Genomic DNA, 27,058 nt, shown 5'->3' on the forward strand with positions numbered 1-27,058 from the left:
GGAAGCATTGTTTAGGTGTGTGTTTCCCAGATTTTTTGTTGGTAATTTAGGGCTTGACTGGTTTTTATATGGGCTATAATATTATATGTTCCTCATAACGTGTAAGCCAACACTTCCAAATGAAAGATGATCCTTCCAGCCTATGCTCATAAAAGGTTCCAATACGGGGGACAAACAGCAATAACAATCAATTAAGTCTTTGGTAGTCATGGGAGACTGAAACCCCCAGTAAAACACTACAAAATGACTTCAACTGTCTTAGAATAGATATTAATGGATAGTATCATTAATCTCACTCTACCTGTGGTTTGGGTGGGGAGGGCAGTGACGGATTCTGGGTAATCCTCAGCATACTCTTCCTCACAGTTCCAGTTGATGGGCCCGTTGCTCTTGGTCATCAGGGTCATGTACATCTCAATGACCCCGCGGGCCTTCCTCAGAGCCTCTCTGGGCAAGGTGCTGTGCACCCTCACAAACTTCACTGGGTTGTCCTGTGACAGAGATGAGAGGAGAGAGAGAGAGGAGACGGGATGGGTCACATTCATTCTCTACTAACAATTCAAAACATCCTGAAACACTTTAAAGTTGTTTTCAATGGCACTCAGTTAATGCCTCATGCCTAATGAATGTTTGATCAACTCCAGTAATGAAAACGCAGATCCCTGTGAAGGGAGTTGCAAGAGGAGAAGGCTATTCTAGATAATTATATATTAGAAACAAAATGAAAGTGTCTATTTCCAACGCCACTTCATTGGCTATTGGCCACCTTGGCTTAAGTCTTCAGTATTTAAAAGTTTGAAAGGGTTTCGTGACAAATTACTTTGCGGAAAGTAAAGGTAAAAAATAGTAAAAAATTATATTTTGTTTGAGGAAAATCAGCTGAGAAATTATACAATCAATCACTCTGATTGAGTCAAGTAATTTGTTTCATATAGGGGTTATTTTAATATTTGATACTGGATAAGACTACAGCCATTCACAAAACAGACACATTTAGCTAGCCCAAACTTCACAGTGTAGATGTTGGACAAGCGTTCCCTTAAGAGACAGGGGTCGCCTGAAGAGAAACCATTGTCTGATACCAGCATCACAGGGTACCAAGAGACATACAGAGGCACCAGTCTCATGTCTGACCTTAATTTAACACTGATCTAATATAGACAGAAGATGATTTGCCCAGACTTACTGGCATTCTGAAGTGTGCAGGGTTATGGACGGTGACTGCTGTGCATTGCTGTCTCCTGGGCCCTGCTACCTTAATATAATAATAATAATAATATGCCATTTAGCAGACGCTTTTATCCAAAGCGACTTACAGTCATGCGTGCATAAATGTTTGTGTATGGGTGGTCCCGGCGATCGAACCCACTACCCTGGCGTTACAAGCACCGTGCTCTACCAGCTGAGCTACAGAGGACCACCTCCCCAAGCCAACTTAATGTGGCCCTCTGTAGCTCAGCTGGTAGAGCACGGCGCTTGTAACGCCAAGGTAGTGGGTTCGATCCCCAGGACCACCCATACACAAAAATGTATGCACGCATGACTGTAAGTCGCTTTGGATAAAAGCGTCTGCTAATTGGCATATTATTATTTATTATTATTATTAATACAGATCACATTTTTTCCGTACTGTAAAACATATTCTATTAACCCTGCCATATCTGGGGTCACAATATCCTTAAAGAAAGAATTCAATGCTAAATTGAATATTGGTGACTGTTCCTCTGTACTCTCTGTAAATTGAGTTTATTTGAGGTCTGAGGAAGCTGGATTGATTGATTGATTGATTGTATTTTATCCTTACTTTATCTAATTGATCTATTTAACCACCATGACCACTGAACAGCTTAACATGTTTCGAGAACATAATATATATCTAAGGAGCCATATTGTAATAAAACAATGTGTTTAGAGTTACCATGTCCTATTGTAATTTAAGAGAAACCTTTTTAACATCACTGCATACTACTATGCCTTTTCAAATGGTCCAATTTAATAAGGCTGCACTGCATGTACCAACCTCCCAAGCACTGTTTCACTTTGTTTACTTCTGAGAAGTAATTTATGCTGTCTGGCACAATCCAACAGACCTTTGGAAGATATTTACCTAAGCCTATTCCCAGACTAGAGTAGCAAAGATCATAAGTAGGTAGCACTCACCTCAATCTCCTCGTTGATTTCAGGTATACAGTTTTGGGAGTAAAGGTTGTATATGACCTTCTTCAGGGCTTTGACATAACGCCCGTTGTCTGACTTCATGACATAATTGAAGTTTGTGTTCAGAAGCTCCAGGATTTGTGGAAAGGCTGCTTTCACATAACATACTTCACTCTGTGGTTCAAAGGAAAAAGAAACCTATCGTCACTGCATTTTTTAAACACAGATTTCCATTGAGTTTGAACTTCCTTTCCAAAGCAGACCTGGAAAGTCACTCATGACTCAACAGATAGTCGTTTCCTCTTAGTGACAATGATTTTGCTTCCTGTATCACTAGACTGAAATGGAGGTGCAGAAAAAGTTAGCTACCTACCAACAGGTCCTCGTGGTAGTATATGGCACAACCTTTAAACAGACCTTCACCATTTCAGAGACCTTGGTAGCCCTTTCTTACAGTCAAATGACTTAGTGGCCGAATGGGTGGAATGTTATCAATATTTTTCATAATGTCGTAATTAATCAACATTATTTCAAAAAACCTGCAGAAAATCCATTGTTTCTATGTCAAACAGTTTTGTGATGTATATAAAGTGTAATATTGGGATGCAAACTAAAAATTGAATACATTTCAACTCTATATCTGACATGGTACATTTACATTTACATCATTTAGCAGACACTCTTATCCAGAGCGACTTAGAAATTGGTGCATTCAACTTATGATAGCAAGTGGGACAACCACTTCTTTTTTTTCTTTTTTTTTATGGGGGGGTGCGGGGTAGAAGGATGACTTTATACTATTCCAGGTATTCCTTAAAGAGGTAGGGTTTCAAGTGTCTCCGGAAGGTGGTCAGTGACTCCGCTGTCGTGGGGGAGCTTGTTCCACCATTGGGGTGCCAGAGCAGCAAATAGCTTTGACTGGGCTGAGCGGGAACTGTGCTTCTGTAGAGGTAGGGGAGCTAGCAGGCCAGAGGTGGATGAACGTAGTGCCCTCGTTTGGGTATAGGGTCTGATCAGAGCCTGAAGGTAAGGAGGTGCCGTTCCCCTCACAGCTCCGTAGGCAAGCACCATGGTCTTGTAGTAGATGCGAGCCTCAACTGGAAGCCAGTGGAGTGTGCGGAGGAGCGGGGTGACATGAGAGAACTTGGGAAGGTCGAACACCAGACAGGCTGCGGCGTTCTGGATAAGTTGTAGGCGTTTAATGGCACAGGCAGGGAGCCCAGCCAACAGCGAGTTGCAGTAATCCAGACGGGAGATGACAAGTGCCTGGATTAGGACCTGTGCCGCTTTCTGTGTAAGGTAGGGTCGTACTCTGTGAATGTTGTAGAGCATGAACCTGCAGGATCGGGTCACCGCTTTGATGTTAGCAGAGAACGACAGGGTGTTGTCCAGGGTCACGCCAAGGCTCTTTGCACTCTGGGAGGAGGACACAATGGCGTTGTCAACTGTGATGGTGAGATCATGGAGCGGGCAGTCCTTCCCAGGGAGGAAGAGCAGCTCCGTCTTGCCGAGATTCAGCTTGAGGTGGTGATCCAACATCCGTACAGGGGTCTTATTTTTTAAGCCCATAACCATGTGTGTGAGGTGTATACTTTTGTTTAAGACTACCAAGAAACACTGTGTGACTCTGATTTAGCCCACTGCAGTAAACGGTTAACCCATAAACCATTTCCTGATAGGTGACAAGTTAAACTGGGGGCGGGGATCCTGACTCCATACTGCCACACAGCTCCCTCTCTTTATCTATCTCATGTAACTTGGCACAGTTCAGAGGTATTTTCAAAACATTTCCCTTCCAGGGGATAAACCCGTCTCTTTCATGGGATTATGTTTCTTCTTCTAAATATAATTAGATTTTTGCGTAAAGGCTGGACGGAGCAAGAGATGTGATGAACTTGGATCTGTAATGTCAGAAGTGAGAGCATTCGTTTGAATCAGTATGCCAGCCTGGCACATCTTGAAAGAACAAGACTATCTTGACAGTGACTGGTTGTGATGTTGTGCAAATCTTTGGTATAACATCCTTTATCTGCACACATCAAATTCATTTTGTTGTGAAAGATGTAATTGGAGTGTAGTAGGAAGGAAATACTCACCAAACTCTGGAGCTCAGTGAATACGTAGGTTATTGAACAGCCATTCTCCAACTGATTGTCAATCTGCGTGGCAAACAAAGATACAAACAGTGAAATGTAAAACAGAAGCGTGGAATTGGGTAGATATGATTCTCCAGGATGATAGTGAGGGTAGTCATGCCGCCATAGAGAATTCACATCTGCCACATATTGTTCTCATTAGTTATGTTTGTGGGTCACAGAAGGAAAAATCCTACATTTGGATAATACATTTACTAACTTGGGAGGAAACCTTTCATTAACATCAATACATTCAGGCATGACTTATATGACAGTTTGAGTGATTGTAAGCAACTATATCTCAAGTAGATTTTTTGTTTGTAGAGTCTGTTGATATTACTGTATGATTTAGTGTGGTATGAGGTGTCCTCACCAGGCGATTGAGGTTGAGGAGGTGACCCTTTGTCACAGAGTGCCGACACGGACCAGGGACGCCAGCCCATGCCAAAGGGATGCACAGGAGGAGGACGAAGCACAAATGCCTAGCCTGCAATGGACAGAACATTATTATTACATAACTATTACCACTACTACTACTACTACTACTACATTATACTACTACTGTCGTATCGAGTGAGTGGTGGCAATTATTGCTGATGAACAAAAGGAGTCTGCTCATACGGAACGTTGATCATAAGGTTTATTCAGATCACAAGCTTCAGCATGAGTAACAGACTCGCGAGGTCTGGAGAGCAGTGTCCTCCAATTCTAATGGCTGCTCTGCCCTCTCTTCTTCGTGTACCCCTATTTATAAACAATGCAACAAGATGGGCTCCCTCTTCTGGCCAATCACCAGTTTACAACACACTTCCTGTCTATTGTATGTGACATTATACTAAACATTGCCTTTTGATACTAACATAACCAACATTCCATTTCTTCATGAAAAACATTTAACAAAGACATAATCTTAATACACTACACTACTATTCTACATAGTACTACAACAATAACTTATATTTCCACTACTACTACTGCTCAGGGATGTACAAGTCAAAGTTTTGTTGTTCACACTGAACCATATGTTCCCATAAAGAAGAGCAAAGCCATGAATCGGGCTCAATAATGTTCAATAATGAGTTCCAAAATTGTAGGTACAATGGTGCCTTTTATCCACACTTGATAACTAAATTACATATTAAGTTAATACAATTCTAGGTCACATGGGGTATGACACATTTTTGGATATGTCTTCAAATTTGATAGTCAATAAAATCACGCTAGTTTCATTTCAAATCACATTGTATCCTGTTTATTTGAGAACACTTAGAGTTTTTGATGACAGCAATCTTGTAAAGGTCATAGTGAAAGTGATTGGAAAGTATTACAGTGTCTCTGCTGCCAATTCCCATACTCTTGCAGAAAACTGGTTATAAACATCTGGAAAAGTGAACAGCTAACATTATATGATATATCATCACATCAAAAAAAGAGAGAGTGAGAGATTAAATTCTTGCAGCAGTGAAAATGAATTATTTGGTTCCACTTGATTGAAGTGAATATTATTAAAGATGTCATCTTTAACAAATACACACACGCACACACACACACACACGCACACACACACACACACACACACACACACACACACACACACACACACACACACACACACACACACACACAGTTTCACACAACAGGACAATAATCTTGCAGCAACAGGAGATCTGATTTGTTGTGTGGATTAGAATTAATGGAAATGTTTTTATAGGGGTTGATACAATTATCATTAGGGTTATCAAGTCTGAAATGTTAAAGTGGAAATTGCAAACTTTAGAAGCCTTTTAAAACCTTGAATACACTACATGCTACAAGTTCATAGCCGCGGGAAGATGGGGTGCTGAAAATATATTTTCCCAAAGTAGTGCACTGGGCCTTTACTCCAACATAGCCATCTGTAGTATGTTGGAGTAACATTCCCCAGCACCCCCCCCCCCCCCCCCACACACACACACGCACACTTCCTGTGGCTATACAAGTTTGCGTTTCCTGCAACAACAGGATGATCAAATTACGATACGACATCTGTACTTTATGGTTATTCTCTCAAAATCATGACCAGATGTCTTTTCCTTTCTTTCACAGCAAATACGGCATATGTAATCGATGAAGGTTGATGTGTTTCACAACAGTATAAAATGTTATTTAGATTAATGTCATAATAAAAAAAGTAAAAATAATAATGAAATAACATGTGTTCAGCAGAAGATGTTGCCTCCATAGATTCCGACATGACCCTACCCATACACCAGAGAGCACTTCATTTCAAGACATACTCAGACATCAGGCACTGGTCACATTCATCCCATCTTTGAAACAGAACAGAAAAAAATCATAATGTGAATAATATCTTAATGTACACATTAGCTAGCACTGTGGAGGCCAAAAACAACAGTACTGCATCCAACAATGTCCCTCCTTCTGCGTCCTTAAAGTAGGACCCTCTCACTACGTCTTGTTTAACATGATTGATATTGTACATGGTGGGTGTTGTTCTAATGAAACACTCCAATAGCACTGAAGATGTTGAGTTTGAAGCCAAGTATTTTGAATGAGTCGCTGATTCAATTAACTCAACTCATGTAAACACCCTGCTTCCAATATCCCAACAATATGAGTACAGTAGTTATTTGTTTAATATGAAGACCATTTGTGAACCACTGTATAAAACAGGACTTTTTTTGAAAAAAGTACATATAGAGATTTTTTGTCACAATGACAGCTTTAAAATGAATGAGTTATGTATTTTTCATGAAAAAAATCAAATGGAATAATGTAATCTACATTTTTTCATGGAATAATTAAATAATCTTATTACTACAGCTTGAAGATGTTTCCTGAAGAGAGCAATTCCAAGACTTGGAATTGCCTTTCTGAGAAAACAGCCTCATATCAAACACTTATAAAAAGATAATTCTATTAGTAGCTTCCTTTAATATGGAATAATGTATTTACTTGCCATGCATACAAATAACATCATTTTGACCAGATTCAGAAATGTAAAGGGCCAATCAGCAGTTGAAAAAATAAAAAGCATCTGTTAACAATAAAAGGCTGAGGGATGGGGCTGGAGAAATTGAATCACTCTCAAATTCATAGACAGAGTTATGGATGCAAGGAATGACCATCCATGATATCAAAATTATAGATTTAACCACGTTTTGAGGCTATACAGTGTTTGTTTACATTTATTTTGTTTACAAACAATTTAAAACAAGATTACATTTTGGATTCTGATGGGGTACAACAGTTAAAATAAGCTCATGAGGCATTTCTAAGTACTGTGCCTTCAGAAAGTATTCATACCCCTTGACCTATTCCACATGTTGTGTTACAGCCTGAATTCAAAATGGATTACATATATTTTTTTCTCTCACCCATCTACACAATATACCCCATACTGACCAAATTAAAACATGTTTTTACACATTTTTGCAAATGTATTGAAAATGAAATACAGAAATGTCTCATTTACATAAGTATTCTCTAAGAGCTCTAAGAGCTTTGCACACCTGGATTGTACAATATTTGCACATTATTCTTTAAACAATTATTCAAGCTCTGTCAAGTTGGTTGTTGATCATTGTTAGACAGCCATTTTCAAGTCTTGCTACAGATTTTCAAGCCAATTTAAGTAAAACTGTAACTAGGCCACTTAGGAACATTCAATGTAATCTTGGTAAGCAACTCCAGTCAACATTTGGCCTTGTGTTTTAGGTTACTGTCCTGCTGAAAGGTGAATGTGTCTCTTTTCTTCTTATTTTAAATGGGGGTAGATCATCTTTAATATTGCAGATAGATTGTAGCTTCCATCAATGTAATTGTCTGCATCACATCCAATCCCCCATATGTTTTTTCTCTCGCAAATATATATATTTATATATATATATATATATACATATACATACATATACATATATACATATATACATATAAATACATATACATACATATTTAAATACATATTTATTTAAAAATATATATTTCCCTTTATTACTTTACAACCCCACCACCCCTTCCCTAATTGGAGTAAACTAGTGAACAACAATGCTTAGGCCTCTACTTCCAGCTTATACATACTATATACATTTTATGGACACAGTCAATTTTACAATAATTCTATTTTGTTTGTTTTTACTCCTGAACTTCCTCTACCCTCAACCTCTCCAATCATTTTCATGATGTCCATCCGGTTTGCTTCTATATGCCATATCTTTCTAACTGTGCTCTTTCACAAAAGCTCTCAACCTATAACCTATATACTTATTATGGACACAGTATGCTTTACATTAGTTATCTTGTTGTTATTAGTTGTTGTTAGCTGTTATTAGTCCCATCCTTCAGCTCCATTCAACACCTCCCATCTATGTCTTAACACCATCCATATTGGATTTTTATCTTTTCGCTCTGTCATTTAGGTTAATATTGTGGAGAAACTACAATGTTGTTGATCCATCCTCAGTTCCATCACAGCCATTACTAAACTCTGTAACTGTTTTAAAGTCAACATTTGCCTCATGGTGAAATCCCTGAACGGTTTCCTTCCTCTCCAGCAACTGAGTTAGGAAGGACGCCTGTATCTTTGTAGTGACTGGGTGTATTGATACACCAATCAAAGTGTAATTAATAACTTCACCATGCTCAAAGGGATATTCAATGTCTGCCAATTGGTGCCCTTCTTTGCGAGGCATTGGAAAACCTCCCTGGTCTTTGTGGTTGAATCTGTGCTCGTCGAACATCTCATTCCAAAATCATGGGCAATAATATGGAGTTGGTTCCCCCTTTGCTGCTATAACAGCATCCACTCTTCTGGGAAGGCTTTCCACTAGATGTTGGAACATTGCTGCGGGGACTTGCTTTCATTCAGCCACAAGAGCATTAGTGAGGTCGCTGCGGGGACTAGCTTCCATTCAGCCACAAGAGCATTAGTGAGGTCGGGCACTGTTGTTGGGTGATTAGGCCTGGGCATTCCAATTCATCCCAAAGGTTTTCGTTGGGGTTGAGGTCAGGGCTCTGTGCAGGCCAGTCAAGTTCTTCTGATCTCGCTTTGTACACGGGGACATTGTCATGCTGAAATGGGAAAGGGCCTTCCCCAAACTCTTGCCACAAAGTTGGAAGCACAGAATCGTCTAGAATGTAATTTATGCCGTAGCATTAAAAGTTCCATTCACTGGAACTAAGGGGCCTTGCCCAAACCATGAAAACCAGCTCCAGACCATTATTCCTCCTCCACCAAACTTTACAGTTGGCACTATGCATTCGGGCAGGTAGCGTTCTCCTGGCATCCACCAAACCCATATACGTCCGTAGGACCGCCAGATGGTGAAACTCGATTCATCACTTCAGAGAACGCTTTTCCACTGCTCCAGAGTCTAATGGCGGCGAGCTTTACACCACTCCAGCCGACGCTTGGCATTGCGCATGGTGATCTTAGGCTTGTGTGCGGCTGCTCAGTCATGGAAACCCATTTCATGAAGCTCCCGACAAACAGTTATTGTGTTGACGTTGCTTCCAGAGGCAGTTTGGAACTCGGTAGTGAGTGTTGCAACTGAGGACAGATGATTTTTATGCAGTACGCGCTTCAGCACTCGGCGGTCCCGTTCTATGAGCATGTGTGGCCTACCACTTCGCAGCTGAGCCATTGTTGCGCCTAGAATTTTCCACTTCACAATAACAGCAGACATTTGACGAACTGACTTGTTGGAAAGGTGGCATCCTATGATGGGGCCACGTTGAAAGTCACTGAGCTCTTCAGTAAGGCCATTCTACTGCCAATGTTTGTCTATGGAGATTTCATGCCTGTGTGCTCGATTTTATACTCCTGTCAGCAACGGGTGTGGCTGAAATAGCCGAATCCACTAATTTGAAGTGATGTCCACATACTCTTGTATATATAGTGTATTTAACCCCTTATTGTTGTCACTAAACAGTCTCATTTTACATTACATTTTTAGTCATTTAGCAGACGCTCTTATCCAGAGCGACTTACAGTTAGTGAGTGCATACATTTTCATACTGGCCTCCCGTGGGAAACGAACCCACAACCCACAACCCTGGCGTTGCAAGCGCCATGCTCTACCAACTGAGCTACAGTCTCCATACATGAACTGAACAAAAATATGAATGCAACATGTAAAGTGTTGGTCCCATGTTTCATGAGCTGAAATAAAATATCCCATATATATTTCCATACACTTTACATGTTCCATACACACAAAAAGCTTATTTCTCTCAAATTTTTGTCGACAAATTTGTTTACATCCCTGTTAGTGAGCATTTCTTATTTGCCTAGATAATCCATCGACCTGACAGATGTGGCATATCAAGAAGCTGATTAAACAGCATGATCATTACACAGGTGCACCTTGCCTTGTGCTGGGGACAATAAAAGCCCACTCTAAAATATGCAGTTTTGTCACACAACACAATGTCACAGATATCTCAAGTTTTGATGGAGCGTGCAATTGGCATGCTGACTGCAGGAATGTCCACATTTACATTTACATTTACGTCATTTAGCAGACGCTCTTATCCAGAGCGACTTACAAATTGGTGCATTCACCTTATAGCCAGTGGGATAACCACTTTACAATATGTTTATTAATTTTTTTGGGGGGTGGGGTGGGGTAAGGGGGGGTAGAAGGATTACTTTATCCTATTCCAGGTATTCCTTAAAGAGGTGGGGTTTCAAGTGTCTCCGGAAGGTGGTGAGTGACTCCGCTGTCCTGGCATCGTGAGGGAGCTTGTTCCACCATTGGGGTGCCAGAGCAGCGAACAGTTTTGACTGGGCTGAGCGGGAACTGTGCTTCCGCAGAGGTAGGGGGGCCAGCAGGCCAGAGGTGGATGAACGCAATGCCCTCGTTTGGGTGTAGGGACTGATCAGAACCTGAAGGTACGGAGGTGCCGTTCCCCTCACAGCTCTGTAGGCAAGCACCATGGTCTTGTAGCAGATGCAAGCTTCAACTGGAAGCCAGTGGAGTGTGCGGAGGAGCGGGGTGACGTGAGAGAACTTGGGAAGGTTGAACACCAGACGGGCTGCGGCATACCGGATGAGTTGTAGGGGTTTAATGGCACAGGCAGGGAGCCCAGCCAACAGCGAGTTGCAGTAATCCAGACGGGAGATGACAAGTGCCTGGATTAGGACCTGTGCCGCTTCCTGTTTAAGGCAGGGTCGTACTCTCCGAATGTTGTAGAGCATGAACCTACAGGATCGGGTCACCGCCTTGATGTTAGCGGAGAACGACAGGGTGTTGTCCAGGGTCACGCCAAGGCTCTTCGCACTCTGGGAGGAGGACACAACGGAGTTGTCAACCAGAGCTGTTGCCGGAGAATTGGCAGTACGTCCAACCGGTCTCACAACCGGAGACCACGTGTATGGCATTGTGTGAGCGAGCGGTTTGCTGATGTCAACGTTGTGAACAGAGTGCCCCATGGTGGCGGTGGGGTTATGGTATGGGCAGGCCTAAGCTACGGACAGCGAACACAATTGCATTTTATCGATGGCAATTTGAATGCACAGAGATACCATGACGAGATCCTGAGGCCCATTGTGAGGCCAATTATTTTTAAGGTATCTGTGACCAACAGATGCATATCCGTATTCCCAGTAATGGGAAATCCATAGATTAGGGCCTAAGGAATTTATTTCAATTGACAGATTTCCTTATATGAATTGTAACTCAGTAAAATCTTTGAAATTGTTCCATGTTGCGTTTATATTTTTGTTCAGTATACTTCCGGGGGACCTTCAGACGAGTCTTGTGAGGCCTATGGGTGTCCTAGAGCAAAACAACCAACATGTATGTGTTTGTGAGAGACTCATCTTTCTTTTTGAGGCCAAACCGTTCGAAAGCTACAGACCGATTTTCGGGATGTCTCATGGTCTGATAAACACTGTTCTAGCTCTGTCACCTTTCACAGCAGATGTGGAAGTGCGACATAGGCGGATGTGGTGGATTGAGACGCATCCAATGCAAAAAAAAAGATATCTCTAGCTTAAACTGACAGATGTATTTTTATGCTAATTCGATTTCCACGCAGGCACGGACATTGACCTTAGGGGGTTTTAAGCTTGTGAAGTCTTTGTGCAGGAAATTGACTAAGTCCATTGATGTGGCTTTTTGTCTGCTTCAATCACTCCTCTTTACACAACACATCTCCCCATCCAACCCATTTACTACGGTCATATACATGTATGATACACCCATAGCCTGCCTGTCGGGGGAAAACGCAGCACCCCCACCCCCAAATTACTTCCCGCAGCTATGAATACACATACAGTACAGGATTTACTTTCTGGCATTACAATGGTTACACAAACTAGAAGCTCAAAGAACGAACAAGAGCAGAGAAATCTCTCTGTTGAGCTGAGCGAATGAGTTCAAGAAGAGATATTTAAAAAGAGACAGTGTTCTTATGTCATCCTAGATGTTAACGTTTCAGTGTGGTACTGTGTGTTCTAGCTGGGCCACAGAAGTTGTTTCATAAACCTGTGACGCGTCTCATGCTCATTTCATAAGCAACAAAAAAATGCTTCCAATATTTCTTCTCACTTCCTAAGATCCATTGGCTACACTGGATGTGTTTCACATTACAGACTGGAACCAACAATCTTCTTCACAATAACAGTGACCACTCTCTGTGCATTGCCTAGGCTACTATAGTAAACACAGTTAATTACAACTCAATAACTGTCTTGTCAAATTCACACATGCGTCAGTGGCTTAATAAAATAAGCTTGCCTTCAATCAACTCAAAGCATCACTCTTTGTGTGAATTGCAAACTTAGACCAATACTCTAATCAAAATCCACAGCCATAATGAATACATAATTTAAAACAAATAAATACATTACAAATGTCGATAACAAAATATCTAGCATTCATCATAGTTATTATAGGTTATTACTATTCCCAGCCAATCATTTTTGCCCTCAACAAAGAAAGCTTGGAATGATACAAGTTGACATCAGAATAAGATGCCCAAAATGCCAAGGTTCCAGAGTGAGGGACCTACCTTGGCTTTGTGGGCTGGTTTGTGTGTGTTCATCTGGCTGACCTAGGCAAGTAGAAAAGAATAGAGTCCACTTTTAGAGTCATTGGAGCAGAGTTCTGGTGATTTGATTATTTCCCACTTGAAGTGCATAACGATGATGAGAAAAGAGAAGGAAAGGAGTGACACTCCGAATGAGGGAAGATCAACGTCAGGATGTTGACTGACAAGTAGTCTATGGTCAATGTTCAGCTCTGCTTAGCCATATCTGTCTTCACTGACTGACTGACTGACTGACTGAGCGAGTGTGAGTGTGGATTGGGATGTGGGTGTGGGTGTGTGTGTGACCGCCTCTCCTCACTGGTACCTCATTACATTTACACTGGTACCTCCTATTTCTCTCTGTCTTCGTCCCTCCCCCACCCACCCTCTCTCTCTATCTTGTTCCTCTTACTTGCTCTCTCATTCTCATTCTTCATCTCCTCTCTTTGTAACTTGCTGTCAAAGTCCATCAATCTCTCTTTCACAAGTCCTCATACTTTCCTTGCCACATGGAGTGGTGCCCCCGTTGAGCACTCATGAAACCCAATGCAGAAAGAGCCCTATCAGATGTCTATGTTAGTCCAACTCTTTGGCACAGTATGACCACTAGTTATTTGTCTTGTACGACCTTTTGTAACTGGCCCGTAACATCTTCAAGACTCTGTATGTGAAGCCACTTTGAGCAGCTCTGTGAACACAAAGGGTATTTTCTTTTCGATGTATCGATTTATATTCCTATGATCCAACTACATCGATCTGTGCTCGGCGAGTTGGCCTTTTGGACAACATATATCAATCTAACATCGTTTTAAAATGTAATAAATCGATTGTATCGATACTAGGAAATAACCCATTGGATTTAAGCACGTCAGACTTTATATGGATGTTTTTTCTTAGCACTTTTAATGATAAAGGCTTTAAACATTACTCGATTCAGTCTGCCTATCCGTGACGTCATCACCCCGCGCCAGCAGCAGCGCAAAGGCGCAAAGACAACAAAACATAGCATGGCGGACGACAGAGGAGAAGCCGACGAGCGAGAAATTATCAAGCCACCATTGCGGTCCTTACAAGAAACAGGAATCTAGGAAACTTCACCTGCACTGTCCAGTATCCAGGTATTTATTTCAGTCACACTGGTTGAATTTTTGGCTAAAAGGTTACTGAATCGATTTCAAGTCACTGAATCGTTTTGGATCGTATCGTTCTAAATGAACCAATATCGTCCTTGAATCGTATCGACAACCACGAATCGTGATACAAATCGAATCGTTGTTAAAACGAATCGTTACACCCCTAGTATTTTCTAATTCATCTCTACAAACAAGACTAAGCTTTTGTGTTTCAATATAATGTCTCATGAAGGATCACATGATCAGTCTGAATCCTCATAGCAATAGTTGACCACTGTGAACATGGTGGCGGTATGCAGCGGTGGAAATGGAAAAAATCACTGTGTGAACCCTCAAATGTAAAATCCTTGAATTCAGTGCATTTTTACATGTCAAAATGATTTCACTCATTGAATTTAATTGAAAATGCTAAGGGTCTGAAAAAGATGGGTTCATGTTAGATTTCCCTTGCCCTTTTTTGGGCAATGGCCAATTGCTATATCCAGATGCTGTGTCCAATCAAATCAGGGGGTAGACTAGAAAAGAAAAGGAAATGACCTCATACCTAGAGGTCACAGAGGTCAAAGACTGGTGACACCGGTTCATATGATCATCCTTAATAGTTTACACAGACATTATATGGGATATTTAATCTTCTCATCCCTCTCGTTGTAATACGGGCAATGTGTTTTTTGTTAGTTGTAGGCTGAAACCAAAGCCTGCAATTCAAAGCTGTGGGAAGTACGGGTGCTGGAGATGCTGCAGCACCCCCTGGTAAATTGAATAAAAATTGCAGAAAATTATATAATTAGACTAGATTGACATCATATTGTACAATCTATGTGTCTCCCTTTTGTACACCTACGCTATTGGTTGCATTCAAGAGGAGATCGTTTTTATTGTTTTCAGTTGGTCAGTATCAAAGTAGCCTGACATTTCGGTCATTTTAGTGGTATTAAAAAATATTCTGCTAATGTCTCCAGTCTGTAAAATGATGTAGAATTTTTGATAAAAGGACAACATTTTCCCGGACGTCCTAAAATAATTTACCCCTGGAGCTGAGCCTCGAATGTGTACAGAAGGTAATTTTTGCAAACAGTCGTGAGTTCAATAACTTATTAACCTGCAGGGACTAGGCTACGGGTACCAAATCTAGGCCTAGGCCTACTCATCACATTAGGAATAGTATTTTACTGTTTGTCTGCAAATTCGATGATAGATGCATATGCTTTATTATCCAAATTATGTATTTATTTATTATTAAGGTGAATTCTTCAGTTCTGGTCATGGGTTTCAACCATAGCCTGGAAAGATATTTTGACCTCCTACCCTAACCCTGACCTTGACCCTAACCCTTCCCGTGGCTATGGTGGAAACTCAAGACTAGAACTGATGAATACGAGTCATAGGCTTTGGATCAGCCAATTAACCTATAGACATAACGGTCTGAATGTTGCAGACAAGATAACTGGTCCCATGCCTTTTTCATTACATATTGACATTCAAAATGTCAACATATGACCACTAAATCATGTGACCAGGCTGTCAGACTCAGTACATAAGATACTGATGACCCAGCTCCAGTACATTGGGTCATGGCGAAAAGTCAGGATGCTGAGATTTCACTTTCAGATTGGTGTCTGACCCAGAGTCAAGCCAATCACTGCCATATGACGCTTGACACTCTTCTGTCCATGCTCCCAAATGATCCTTTGTACCCCTGTATCCAGGAAATGTAGGCCTATTTTTGGCACAGAATTATCTGTACTTCTTATTGGCAGATTGGACATCAATTATCACATTAGGCTTCTGGCATACCCAGAGCCACTGTCCCGGACAATAATGCCCCAAATAACTGCGGTCCTCTACCTCCTATCTAATAAGCTGTATCGCCATTGAACATCCCATCTGTCTTTATTGTCCGCAGGCCCTATTGGCTACGTATACAGTGCCTTCAGAAAGTATTCACACCCCTTGACTATTTCCACATTTTGTTGTGTTACAGCCTGATTTTAAAATGGATTAAATTGAGATTTTGTGTTACTGGCCTACACACAACACCCCATAATTTCAAAGTGGAATTATGTTTTTAGACATTTTAACCAATTCATTAAAATGAAAAGCTTAAATGTAATGAGTCAATAAGTATTCACAAAGAAGGCCCCAAATTGGTAGATGGGTAAAAAAAGCAAACATTGAATATCCCTTTGAGCATGGTAAGGTTATTAATTACACTTTGGATGGTGTATTAATACACCCAGTCACTAGAAAGATACATGCATCTTTCCTAACTCAGTTGCCGGAGAGGAAGGAAACCGCTCAGGGATTTTACCATGAGGCCAAAGGTGACTTTAAAACAGTTCCAGAGTTTAACGGCTGTGATAGGAAAAAACTGAGGATGGACCAACAACATTGTAGTTACTCCACAATAATAATAATAATATGCCATTTAGCAGACGCTTTTATCCAAAGCGACTTACAGTCATGTGCGCATACATTTTTACGTATGGGTGGTCCCGGGGATCAAACCCACTACCCTGGCGTTACAAGCACCATGCTCTACCAATTGAGCTACAGAGGACCACAATATTAACCTAATTGACAGAGTGAAAAGAAGGAAGCCTTTACAGAATATTTTTTTTTCTCCAAAACATGTATGCTGTTTGCAATAAGGCACTAAAGTAAAACTGCAAATACATATGGCAATGAAATTAACTTTATGTCCTGAATACAAAATGTTATGTTTGGGGCTAATACAACACATCACTGAGTACCACTCTTCATATTTTCAAGCATGGTGGTGGCTGCATCATGTTATGGGTATTCTTGTCATCGGCAAGGACTAGGGAGTTTTTGGGGGGGGATGAAAATAAATGTAATAGAGCTAAGCACAGGCAAAATCCTAGAGGAAAATATGGTTCAGTCTGCTTTCCGACAGACACTGGGAGACAAATTCAGCTTTCAGCAGGACAATAACCTAAAACACAAGGCCAAATATACACTGGAGTTTCTTACCAAGACAACAATGAATGTTCCTGAGTGGCCTAGTTACAGTTTTGACTTAAATCGGCTTGAAAATCTAAGGCAAGACTTAAAATAGCTGTCTAGCAATGATCAACAACCAATTTGACAGAGCTTGAAGACTTTTTTAAAGAATAATATGCAAATACTTACCCAGAAACACTCAGAGCTGTAATAGCTGCCAAAGGTGATTCTAACATGTATTGACTCAAGGGTGTGAATACTTAAGTAAATTAGATATTTCTGTATTTCATTTTCAATAAATTAGCCAAAAAAATCTAAAAACATGTTTTCACTTGGTCATGATGTGGTATTGTGTGGGAAAAAAAACTATTTATTCAATTTTGAATTCAGGCTGTAACACAACAAAATGTGGAATAAGTCAAGGGGTATGAATACTTTCTGAAGGCACTGTAATAGATTAACCTGCGTTTATTAGAGCCATTTGACACTCAGTGAAAGTATGTGTAGTGGAGACTTTTCATCCTAACACGCATAATTAGTATAATAACCTGAAATAAATGCACTATGTGGTTGCAAAACAGATTAAGGAGGTGTCATTGAAAAAAATCACCCTACTCTCCAACAGTAAAAATATTTTCACATGACCCTCCCCCCTCATAAAATGTACTCTAAAATAAATATTATGACCATAAATAAGAATAAATGTAGCAACCCTATGTTTATAAAAGTGGATATCGACTTTACCACATCAGCATGGTTTTGTGGCAGGGCTAACGGGCCAAGAAGGTTGAGGGTTCGCCGACCACCACGGACAAACTCACTCTCCCTGCCTGTCTCATTACACTAAGATCAGAGTCGGCTGCAGACAATGACCAGCTAGGGGGAAATCAGATTTTCTAAATGTTGATGCTATATTTATAATTATATATAATATATGCACCACACACAACCAATAAGCCACGCATAAGTGCATACCAATTACCTATCATCATGGTTTGCAGGTAGCCCAGTGGTTAAGAGCATTGGGTCAGTAACCGAAAGGTCGCTGGTTCAAATCCTTGAGCCGATTAGGTGAAACATCTGCCGATGTGCCCTTGAGCAAGGCACTTAAACTTAACTGCTCTTTTAAGTCTCTCTGGATAAGAGCGTCTGCTAAATTAATAGCATGTTTGTGTTTTCAACACCACAATCAAGTAGAGCAGTGTTTCCAAACCCTGGTCCTCCTGTACCCCCAACAATACACATTTTCATTGTAGCCCTGGGCAAACACCTGATTCAACTCATTGAGGGCTTGATGATTAGTTGACAAGTTGAATCAGGTGTGCTTGTCCAGGGCTACAATGAAAATGCGTACTGTTGGGCGTACTCGAGGACCAGTGTTGGGAAACACTGAATAGTGTAACCTACGTTGCTAGCTACCATGACAAAGACCAAAGCCGGCGGGAGTACCGTTGAGGACAGTCGTGTCTCTCTATCACAGATAAATGATCATCTAAAATAACAAAAATAGTTATACAAGCAGTTGTTACAACAACAAGAAAATAGCTTAAAGTGTTTTGTTCATATACTGGTGGAGTCAACTAATAAAATAATGGACAACCTGACCAGAGAGGTCCAGGACCTGAAGAACAGTTTGCAGTTCTCCCAGGGTCAGCTCGATGAGCTGAAACAGGAGAATGACAAGATAACAGCAATCTGTAAGTCATTGAGAGAGGACATCAGTTCTGTGTGTGAATCCATGATAACAATGACGGAGAAATCAGATTACCTTGAGGGACAATCAAAGCGGAACAACATGGTTGTGGGCGGAATTGCAGAATCTCCACATGAGACCTGGACGGAGTCTGAGGACAAAGTGAGGGAAATGATCTCTGAGAAAATGAAGATGGGACCACAGGAAGATTGAGGTGGAGCGCGCCCACAGAACAGCTCTTTTCCATATTATGTCTATCTATGATAAGCTAGCCAGGAAAGGGCTGAAAATAGCCCATATTAATATATGTAGCCTTAGAAATAAGGTTAATGAAATCAATAACTTGCTAACATCAGATAACATTCATATATTAGCCATTTCTGAGACTCACTTAGATAATTCATTTGATGATACAGCAGTAGCAATACAAGGATATAAGATCTATAGAAAATACAGAAATGCATATGGGGGAGGTGTTGCTGTATATATTCAGAGCCATATCCCTGTAATGCTTAGAGAAGATCTTATGTCAAGTGTTATTGAAGTGTTGTGGTTGCAGGTTCACTTGGCACATCTAAAGCCTTTTCTTTTGGGGTGTTGCTATAGGCCACCAAGTGCTAACACTCAGTATCTAAATAATATGTGTGAAATGCTTGATAGTGTATAAGATGTGAACAGAGAGGTCTACTTTCTTGGGGACCTGAATATTGACTGATTTTCATCAAGCTGTCCGCTCAAGAGGAATATTCTCACTGTTAGCAGTGCCTGTAATCTGGTTCAGGTTATTAATCAACCTACCAGGGTGTTTGCAAACACTACAGGAACAAGATCATCCACATGTATTGATCACATTTTTACTAATAATGTAGAACTTTGTTCTAAAGCTGTATCCGTACCCATTGGATGCAGTGATCACAATATAGTGGCTATATTAAGGAAAGACAAAGTTCCAAAAGCTGGGCCTAAAATAGTGTATAAGAGATCATACAAATGATTTTGCTGTGACTCTTATGTGGATTATGTTAAATATATATGTTGGTCTGATGTGATTAATAAGGAGCATCCAGATGCTGCACTTGATTCATTTATTAAATTGCTTCTTCCAATTATTGATAAACATGCACCTGTTAAGAAACTGACTGTTAGAACTGTTAAGGTTCCATGGATTGATTAATTGAAACTGTATGGTTGAAAGAGATGGGGCAAAAGGAGCAGCTAATAAGTCTGGCTGCACATCTGACTGGCTGACTTACTGCAAATTGAGAAATTATGTGACAAACTCAACAAAAATAAGAATAAACTGTATTAAGAAGCCAAGATCAATGATATAAAGAATGCAGGATCTTTTTGGGGGATTTGTTGGCCAAAAATACTAATTCTACTCCACCTTTCATCGAATCAGATGGCTTACTCATCACAAAACCATTTGATGTTGCCAATTATTTGAATGATTACTTCATTGGCAAAGTGGGTAAACTTAGGCAGGAAATGCCAACAACGAACAGTGAGCCATCGTATTCATGTATAAAAAAACTAATAATGAAAGAAAAGCATTGCAAGTTTGAATTTTGTAAAGTTAGTGTGGGAAAGGCGGGAAAATGATTGTTATTGATCAATAATGACAAACCTCCTGGCATTGACAACTTAGATGGAACGCTACTGAGGATGGTAGCTGACTCTATGGCCACTCCTATCTGTCATATCTTTAATCTGAGCCTAGAGGAAAGTCTTTGTCCTCAGGCTTGGAGGGAAGCCAAAGTAATTCTGCTATCCAAGAGTGTTAAAGTGGCCTTTACTGGTTCTAACATCAGACCTATCAGCTTCAAATCAAATCAAATTTTATTTCCCACATGCTCCGAATACAACAGGTGTAGACATTACCGTGAAACGCTTACTTACAGCCCTTAACCAACAATGCATTTATTTCTTAATAAAAAAGTAAAATAAAACAACAACAACAAAAAAGTGTTGAGAAAAAAAGAGCAGAAGTAAAATAAAATAACAATAGGGAGGCTATATACAGGGGGGTACCGGTGCAGAGTCAATGTGCGGGGGCACCGGATAGTTGTGGTAGTTGAGGTAATATGTACATGTGGGTAGAGTTAAAGTGACTATGCATAAATCATTAACAGAGTAGCAGCAGCGTAAAAAGATGTGGTGGGGGTGCAAATTGTCCGGGTAGCCATGATTGCCCTCTGTAGTGCCTTGCGGTCGGAGGCCGAGCAGTTGCCATACCAGGCGGTGATGCAACCAGTCAGGATGCTCTCGATGGTGCAGCTGTAGAACGTTTTCAGGATCTGAGGACCCATGCCAAATCTTTTCAGTCTCCTGAGGGGGAATAGGCTTTGTCATGCCCTCTTCACGACTGTCTTGGTGTGTTTGGACCATGATAGTTTGTTGGTGATGTGGACACCAAGGAACTTGAAGCTCTCAACCTGTTCCACTACAGCCCTGTCGATGAGAATGTGGGCGTGCACAGTCCTCTTTTTTTTCCTGTAGTCCACAATCACAATCCACAATCACAATCAGTCCTCCTTTGTCTTGGTCACGTTGAGGGAGAGGTTGTTATCCTGGCACCACACGGCCAGGTCTCTGACCTCCTCCCTATAGGCTGTCTCAACGTTGTCGGTGATCAGGCCTACCACTGTTGTGTCGTCGGCAGACTTAATGATGGTGTTGGAGTCGTGCCTGGCCATCCAGTCATGAGTGAACAGGGAGTACAGGAGGGGACTGAGCACGCACCCCTGAGCGGCCCCCGTGCTGAGGATCAGCGTGGCAGATGTGTTGTTACCTACCCTTACCACCCACCTGGGGGTGGCCCGTCAGGAAGTCCAGGATCAAGTTGCAGAGGGAGGTGTTTAGTCCCAGGATCCTTAGCTTAGTGATGAGCTTTGAGGGCACTATGGTGTTGAACGCTGAGCTGTAGTCAATGAATAGCATTCTCACGTAGGTGTTCCTCTTGTCCAGGTGGGAAAGGGCAGTGTGGAGTGCAATAGAGATTGCTTGCTGCCAGCTCTTAGCAAACTGTTGGAAAAAATTGTGTTTGACCAAATACAATGCCATTTCTCTGTTAACAAATTAACAACAGACTTTCAGCATGCTTATAGAGAAGGGCACTCAATATGTACTGCACTGACACAAATGACTGATGATTGGTTGAAAGAAACTGATAATAAGAAGTTTGTGGGAGCAGTACTGTTAGATTTCAGTGCAGCCTTTGATATCATTGACCATAACCTGTTGTTGATAAAACGTATGTGTTATGGCTTTTCAACCTCTGCCGTATCGTGGATTCAGCCAATCTATCTAATAGAACTCAAAGGGATGTATTTAATGTAAGCTTATCTAATGTCAAACATGTAAAGTGTGGTGTACCGCAGGGCAGCTCTCTATGACCTCTACCCTTTTCTATTTTTACCAATGACCTGCCACTGGCATTAAACAAAGCATGTGTGTCCAGTTATGCTGATGATTCAACCATATACACATCAGCAACCACAGCTAATGAAGTCACTGAAACCCTTAACAAAGAGTGGCAGTCTGTTTTGGAATGGGTGGCCAGTAATAAACTGGTCCTGAGCCTCTTTAAAACCAAGAGCATTGTATTTGGTACAAATCATTCCCTAAGTTCTAGACCTCAGCTGAATCTGGTAATGAATGGTGTGGCTGTTGAACAAGTTGAGGAGACTAAATTACTTGGTGTTACCTTAGATTGTAAACTATCATGGTCAAAACATATAGATTCAATGGTTGTAAAGATGGGGAGAGGTCTGTCCGTAATAAAGCGATGTTCTAGTTTTGCCTTATCTTGATTATTGTCCAGTCGTGTGGTAGGATGCTGCAAGGAAAGACCTGGTTAAGCTGCAGCTGGCCCAGAACAGAGCGGCACGTCTTGCTCTTCATTGTAATCAGAGGGCTGATATAAATACTATGCATGCCAGTCTCTCCTGGCTAACAGTTGAGGAGAGACTGACTGCTTCACTTCTTCTTTTTATAAGAAACATTAATGTGTTGAAAATCCCAAATTGTTTGCATAGTTAACTTGTGGTCCTCTGTAGCTCAATTGGTAGAGCATGGCGCTTGTAACGCCAGTGTAGTGGGTTTGATCCCCGGGACCACCCATACGTAAAAATTTATGCGCACATGACTGTAAGTCGCTTTGGATAAAAGCTTCTGCTAAATGGCATATTGTTATTATATTATTATTATTAACTTACACACAGCTCTAACACACACACTGACCCCACCAGACATGCCACCAGGGGTCTTTTCACAGTTCTCAAATCCAGAACAAATTTAAGAAAGCGTACAGTATTATATAGAGCCATTATTGCATGGAACTCCGTTTCATCTCATATTGCTCAAATGAACAGCGAACCAGGTTTCAAAAAACAGATAAAGCAACACCTCACGGCACAATGCCTCTCCCCTATTTGACCTAGATCATTTGTGTGTATGTACTGATATATAGGCTACGTGTGCCTTTAAAAAACAATGTATGTAGTTCTGTCCTTGAGCTGTTCTTGTCTACTAATGTTCTGTATTGTGTCATGTTTCGTGTTTTGTGTGGACCCCAGAAAGAGTAGCTGCTGCTTTTGAAACAGCAATGGGGATCCTAATAAAATAACAAATGTCAATAAACTTTTTGGTGTTTTTTAACAGATGTGCCTTTCCATTTATCGAATGGCCGTTGCGCAGATTGGATGCTGGAATTATATTAGAGTGGATGAACATGTGCAGGTAGCCTACAGGAGACTTTTGAAGTAGCCTAATCAGATTAAAACATTGTGACTAGTTGTATTTATGCCACACATAAAAGGTAATACATTTGAAAAGTTAAATGACAGCTATTTAGGCTACAGTTGAAGTCGGAGGTTTACATACACTTAGGTTGGAGTCATTAAAACTTATTTTTAAACCACTCCACAAATTTCTTGGTAACAAACTATAGTTTTGGTAAGTTGGTTAGGACATCTACTTTATGCATGACACAAGTAATTTTTCCAACAATTGTTTACAGACAGATTATTTCACTTATAATTCACTGTATCACAATTCCAGTGGGTCAGAAGTATACAAACACTAAGTTGACTGTGCCTTTAAACAGCTTGGAAAATTCCAGAAAATTATGTCATGGTTTTAGAAGCTTCTGATAGGCTAATTGACATAATTTGAGTCAATTGGAGGTGTACCTGTGGATGTATTTCAAGCCTACCTTCAAACTCAGTGCCTGTTTGCTTGACATCATGCGAAAATCAAAAGCAAACAGCCAAGACCTCAAAAAAAAAATTGTAGACCTCCACAAGTCTGATGCATCCTTGGGAGCAATTTCCAAACACCTGAAGGTACCACGTTCATCTGTACAAACAATAGTACGCAAGTATAAACACCATGGGTGTCACGATCGTCTACCAAAGATGAGGACCAAGGCGCAGCGTTGCAGGCAAACATACTCTTTAATTAGAGACACGATCAAAACAACCAACGATACGTGACAGTTCACGGTCTAACATAAACAGACTTGAAACAAGATCCCACAAACACAAATGGGAAACAGACAGTTTAAATATGGCTCCCAATCAGAGACAACCAACGACAGCTGACACTCGTTGCCTCTGATTGGGAGCCACTCAGGCCAACATAGAAATACACATACAAGATAAACAAAATGAAATGCACACCCTGGCTCAACATACAAGTGTCCCCAGAGCCAGGGCGTGACAATGGGACCACGCAACAGTCATACCGCTCAGGAAGGAGACACGTTCTGTCTCCTAGAGATGAACGTACTTTGGTGCGAAAAGTGCAAATCAATCCCAGAACAACAGCAAAGAACCTTGTGAAGATGCTGGAGGAAACAGGTACAAAAGTATCTATATCCACAGCAGTGGCGGCTCCTGAAAAAATTCTCAGGAGGGGCAATTTTTCTGATGATTTAGGTGACCTACACACGTGCACGAGTCCGTGCACGCGATTCCAGATATCTTTACCTCTGAATAAACTGCCTTTATTATACCATATCCACCCTGTCCAAAGTCTCTACTTGGTCTCAGTTCTCCAGTAAACTTGTGATTATCAACAGTACACAACGGTAACAAACAATTGGGGGAACTCACGGGGCAGATAGTAACCACTTAAAAGGAAGCGATTCCCAAACCTTCCATAACAAAGCCATCACCTACAGAGAGATGAACTTGGAGAAGAGTCCCCTAAGTAAGCTTGTCCTGGGCCTCTGTTCACAAACACAAACAGACCCCACACAGCCCCAGAACAACAACAACAACAACAACACAATTAGACCCAACCAAATCATGAGAAAACAAAAAGAGAATTACTTGACACATTGGAAAGAACAAACAAAAAAACAGAGCAAACTAGAATGCTATTTGGCCCTAAACAGAGAGTACACAGTGGCAGAATACCTGACCACTGTGACTGACCCAAACTTAATGAAAGCTTTGACTATGTACAGACTCAGTGACCATAGCCTTGCTATTGAGAAAGGCCGCCGTAGGCAGACCTGGCTCTCAAGAGAAGACAGGCTATGTGCACACTGCCCACAAAATGAGGTGGAAACTGAGCTGCACTTCCTAACCTCCTGCCAAATGTATGACCATATTAGAGACACATATTTCCCTCAGATTACAGCGATCCACAAAGAATTCGAAAACAAACCCAATTTTGATAAACTCCCTTATCTACTGGGTGAAAAACCACAGTGTGCCATCACAGCTGCAAGATTTGTGACCTGTTGCCACAAGAAAAGGGCAACCAGTGAAGAACAAACACCATTGTAAATACAACCCATATTTATGTTTATTTATTTTCCCATTTGTACTTTAACTATTTGCACATTGTAACAACACTGTATATATACATAATATGACATTTGAAATGTCTTTATTCTTTTGAAACTTCTGAGTGTAATGTTTACTGTTAATATTTATTGTTTATTTCACTTTTGTTTACTATCTACTTCCCTTGCTTTGGCAATGTTAACACACGTTTCCCATGCCAATAAAGCCCTTAAATTGAATTGAATTGATAGTAAGGTCGCAATGACACAGAAAGCAGTTCAATGTCGGGGTACAGAGTCGCTCTCTTACCAGGATCGCGGTCCGCTCTGACCAGGGTGAAGGTGGCCGGCTCCACTTCTCTGTCCGGGACTCATCCAGCCAAGTCTCCCAGCTGTATTGGGATTCAGCTGCCAGCAGCGTTTTCATTATTTAGTCCGTTCGTAGCGGGTATGTACACGATCAACAAGATCAGTCCAAAACCAACCACTGGAAATCCATGGTTGGCAGAATGTTTGTAAACTAAGTCTACAAATTAAAAACATAAAATAACGCCGCACTGCAGGTCGCAACAGAGACGCTTCTAGCCGCCATTGTCTTAGTTACGTTCAACGTTACGTCACGTATGACGAAAGCGCGTAAGTGCAAGCCCACAGACACCCATAGAGAATGTATTGAAAGCTTTGAAATGTGAAAAAAATTGATTTTACATGACAGGCTATGAGAGACTTCTGGGCGATTTTCAACTTGACTGAAATCGCCCCAAAAACGGGCGGGGCCATTTGAAGCACGACTTTAGCCTTATTTGACATTTAGTGGCTGGCAGATCAGACGTGAACACTGATAACTGCTGTTGCCGTGATATAATTGATTAGAAAAAAAATCCCTTCCTTTTCCCGTTTGGCAGTGCGTCGCCCATATCGCCCTATTGAACAAGCCGTCCCTGATCCACAGTAAAACGAGTCCTATATCGACATAATCTGAAAGGCCGCTCAGCAAGGAAGAAGCCACTGCTCCAAAACCACCATAAAAAAGCCAAACTACGGTTTGCAACTGCACATGGGGACAAAGTACTTTTAGGAGAAATGTCCTCTGGTCTGATGAAACAAAAATAGAACTGTTTGGCCATAATGACCATCGTTATGTTTA

The 27,058-nt window shown here is 41.0% G+C and overlaps 1 protein-coding gene across 2 annotated transcripts in view; it reads right to left on the minus strand.

Annotated features, from left to right (window-relative positions):
• The window catches only part of LOC311134355 (uncharacterized protein), a 47,386-nt gene extending 33,807 nt beyond the window's left edge, over window positions 1-13,579 (minus strand). For both annotated transcript variants that reach the window (XM_084168006.1, XM_084168005.1), the window contains exons 1-5: window positions 13,308-13,579; window positions 4,666-4,779; window positions 4,254-4,316; window positions 2,161-2,331; window positions 302-491 (exon numbers count right to left, since the gene is read on the minus strand). In XM_084168006.1, the coding sequence (XP_084024132.1) occupies window positions 302-491; window positions 2,161-2,331; window positions 4,254-4,316; window positions 4,666-4,779; window positions 13,308-13,340 (571 nt within the window). In that variant the 5' untranslated portion in view covers window positions 13,341-13,579. The remainder of the gene's footprint in view (window positions 1-301; window positions 492-2,160; window positions 2,332-4,253; window positions 4,317-4,665; window positions 4,780-13,307) is intronic.
• Between the last annotated feature and the right edge of the window lie 13,479 nt (window positions 13,580-27,058).

Source organism: Coregonus lavaretus (genome assembly GCF_964263955.1).
Source record: "Coregonus lavaretus genome assembly, chromosome: 8".
Classification (NCBI taxonomy): Eukaryota; Metazoa; Chordata; class Actinopteri; order Salmoniformes; family Salmonidae; genus Coregonus; species Coregonus lavaretus.